The sequence below is a fragment of the Miniopterus schreibersii genome (genome assembly GCF_964146895.1).
Source record: "Miniopterus schreibersii genome assembly, chromosome: X".
In the NCBI taxonomy this organism is placed as follows: Eukaryota; Metazoa; Chordata; class Mammalia; order Chiroptera; family Miniopteridae; genus Miniopterus; species Miniopterus schreibersii.
Window position 1 is genome coordinate 70,316,533 of NC_138104.1, and position 3,333 is coordinate 70,319,865.

At 47.3% G+C, this 3,333-nt stretch overlaps 1 protein-coding gene across 1 annotated transcript; it reads right to left on the reverse strand.

The window, feature by feature from the left end:
- Positions 1–322: 322 nt before the first annotated feature.
- LOC308551408 (spindlin-2B) lies at positions 323–2,137 on the reverse strand. The gene is made up of 2 exons (XM_081125909.1): positions 1,742–2,137; positions 323–1,271 (listed from the first exon to the last, which is right to left on the reverse strand). Exon 2 carries the CDS (start codon positions 1,267–1,269, stop codon positions 493–495), a length of 777 nt encoding a protein of 258 aa, XP_080982035.1. The 5' UTR covers positions 1,270–1,271; positions 1,742–2,137; the 3' UTR covers positions 323–492.
- Positions 2,138–3,333: the final 1,196 nt, after the last annotated feature.

Sequence of the window (3,333 nt, forward strand, 5' to 3'; positions counted from 1 at the left end):
ATTCTTCACCACCTCCCAGTTGGGTGCCTCCCCCTCCTAAGACATCCCTCCTCCCAGGGAGCCCCTCCATTTCTGGCCCCTCCCCACTTCTTCCTAAGCAGTCACTTCTCCTTTCCCCTCCCCCCACAGCCCATCTCTGGTTTCTTCTCCTCCCTCCTCCCTAGACTAGGCCAGCTAAGTCTTATTCCATTTTTAGATGACTGATTAGATACTAGCTGAACTTTATTCACAGCCTGAATTTACAGCTGTCCCTTCCTTTCATGCCCCATCCACCAAACACACCCAATCTGTTCAACATGATAAAGTCCTTACACACAGCAAGTCATGTCCACACACATTTGTATTTTTCAGAACAAAACAACAGTTATGCTGGCAAAGATGCTGAATTAACGGGGACCCTTAAGCTTCCAAAACACTGAAAAGCAACATTATTTTGCATGTCCACAAAGTATACATCTGTTTTCACAAATGTGGCAAAGTGTACCCTAACAGTTAGGACTTTTTCACCAAATCATAGACATAGATATGGAAATCATCATCAAACTTGATGAAGTACACAGAGGGTTTGGCTTCCACTTGGTGAATGACCATGCCAATCCGTTTGGAGCCATCTTCTTTGGTATATTCCACATGTTTGCCTATCAGGCCATCTACAACTCCTCCTGTTTCCCTTTCTGCTGGAGGAGACTCGCTGGACTCTGGCATGATACGGAGGTCTCCTTCTTTATAGTCATCTAGAAGCTGGTACATGTACAAGACAGGATCTTTCTCATAGGTAATATAAAACCAGGCTTTCATGATTGGTGCTTGCGCTAGGACCATCCCTCTCCATTCATCCTTAGAACCATGCTCGCCCTCAAACATATGTTCCACGGCTTTACCAACTATGGTATTTGCAAGGTTTGCATCAGTGATTTGAGATGATGCCACCCTGTCAGAAAGAATTTTAAGAGACAAAACTCTTTCATCTCTGTGAAGTTCCAGTCCATAGACACAGTCAATTCCATCATATTTCACCAGATAAAGAGAGGGATTTATAGGCACCTGATCCAGAACGGTTCCTTTCCACTGGGTGATGGGCTCGTCGCCTTCCTTCCATCCGTGTGAAATTCTGCAGCCCACGATGTTCCTGCGGGGCTGGGATGAAGGTCTGCCCCTCTGTTTCTTTTGGAAGGTTCTTTTCTTCGTCATGTTTGCAGACCCAGCGGCCCGTCCCGCTGGTGCCCTGGTTTGTAGCCCTTCAGCTTCCTGTGCATTGGGGGTCTTCATGCCTGCAGCCAGCGGGAGCAGAGAAGATAAGAGAGAAGGTAAGAAGACATTCAACATGCCATAAGGCGAAGCTCTCCCCACAGCGACATCTCTACGGACCCAGCGCTGGCAACAAAATTTTCCCTATGAGCCTGTAACCACTGCTGGAAATCCTGGCTGCATGCCTGCAAGTGCTCTCCCTCCTAGGTTCCTTTAGGCTGCAGAAAGGGCAGCAGTGGCAGTGGTGCTGGCTGGAGTTAGGAACTCAGCAGGAGGGGACAGGCTACCTCCCCGTTCAGAGTCCCTCGCCTCCACCGCCCACTACTGGTGCCCACTCTAAATCCCCTGCAAAGCGCCTAGCCCTCCCCTGCTTTGACCCGCGGGCACTCACTGTCCTCCAGCCGTGGGCACCCCAGCCTCACTCGGAGTCAGCCTCCATCCCCTATCTCCTGCAGGAGTCCACCCCGTCTCTCTCCTCCAACCAGCTACCTACCAATGGCCTTGCCTGCCTGCCGTCCACCTCCCGAGATCGCGGGCTTCACGTGCCCAAATCGGACTCCTCGCTCCTGCCTTCGCTGTGAGTCTGTGTGGAAGGAGAATTAGGGGGCGGCGAGCGGCGAGCTTGCAAGAGCTGGTTAGAGAAGCTCCGTAGATGAGGAGCGTGTCTGGGAGGGCGTGCCGGCAGGCGAAGAGGGTGGCGGCTGTGTCTCCAGCACTGTGCTCACGGACCCTCTGCCTCCCAGTCGGCGGCAGAGGCCCCTCTGCCACATTGGGATCCCACCAGCCGCTACTGCTGCAGTGGTCTCCTCCCCCACTCCGTAGCTCAGCTTCCTGCCAGGAGAGAGGCCTCCTCTTCCTGCCAAACACAGGGTGCCCCCGCCCCCAAGTCTCAAACCCACCCCTGCATTTGGCAGGGGAGGTACTCCTGATCTCCTGTCCCCGCCCCTTTCCGAAATCAGTAGTTGCTGGGCCGAGGACTCTTCCCGTGTTTTGTTCACTTCAGGGCTCTTTAGCGCCTGTGCTCACCTCTACACCCAACCTCTCAGTCCCCCTGCCTAATCTGCTTTTCATCTTCCAGGAATTTGTCTTGTCTTTTTTTTTTTTTTTATTGCCCTTATGTAGTTATTCTTTATACATAAATCTGCCTTTCCTGTCATTTGTAAGGATTTGGATAGGAAGAGAGAAATGTGCTAATTCTCAGTCTGCCATCTTGACCCAATCTCTACCTAATGTTTCCTGAGTGGTCATTCTTGGATTTACTTCTTAAGAATTACCCCTGCCTTTCTTTTTCTTTTTTCTTTTTCTACTTTATTGCAAATGAAGTGCACAATGTTAACACTGTGTAAATTTCAAAAACTGATATGAAGAAAATAACCAACTGAAATTCCAATTCCCATTCCCTGGAGCTCACAGCAAAACATTAATACTCATTATGTCTTTTGCCCTTTTTTCCTAGGCTGTCACAAAACTGGGATATTTTGCATACATAAGTTCCTGCTCTGTTTTTTTCCATATAGAATAAGCATTTTCTCAGGACATTTAAAAAAACAAAAACACAAAAAAACATTATTTCCCTTCTCAGTCCACAAATACTTCTTGAGCACTTATTACATATCTGACCATTTGTCTATAAAATTCAATTTTACAATGACCACAATTTAACTTTTCCCTCATTACTGAACATTTGGAAAATGTATCCGCAATAAATGGTAATGTGATCTATTTATCAAAAAGTAGAGCTTAGGAAAAAAATAACTTTCTAAGAAACAGGTAAAATGACAGTTTTATAATTCAGTAGAAAAAGATGGGTTATTCTTTAAGCAATGCTACAGTGATTCTTTAAATATTTGGGGAAACAGAAATAACACCACATATATTTAGGCAAATAATTTTTTAAATATGTTTTTATTGATTTCAGAGAGAGGAAGGGAGAGGGAGAGAGATAGAAACATCAATGGTGAGAGAGAATCATCGATAGGCTGCCTCCTGCATGCCCGCTACTGGGGATTGAGCCCGAAACCTGGGCAGTGCCCTGACCGGGAGTCAAACCGTGATCTCCTGGTTCATAGTTCGATGCTCAACCAC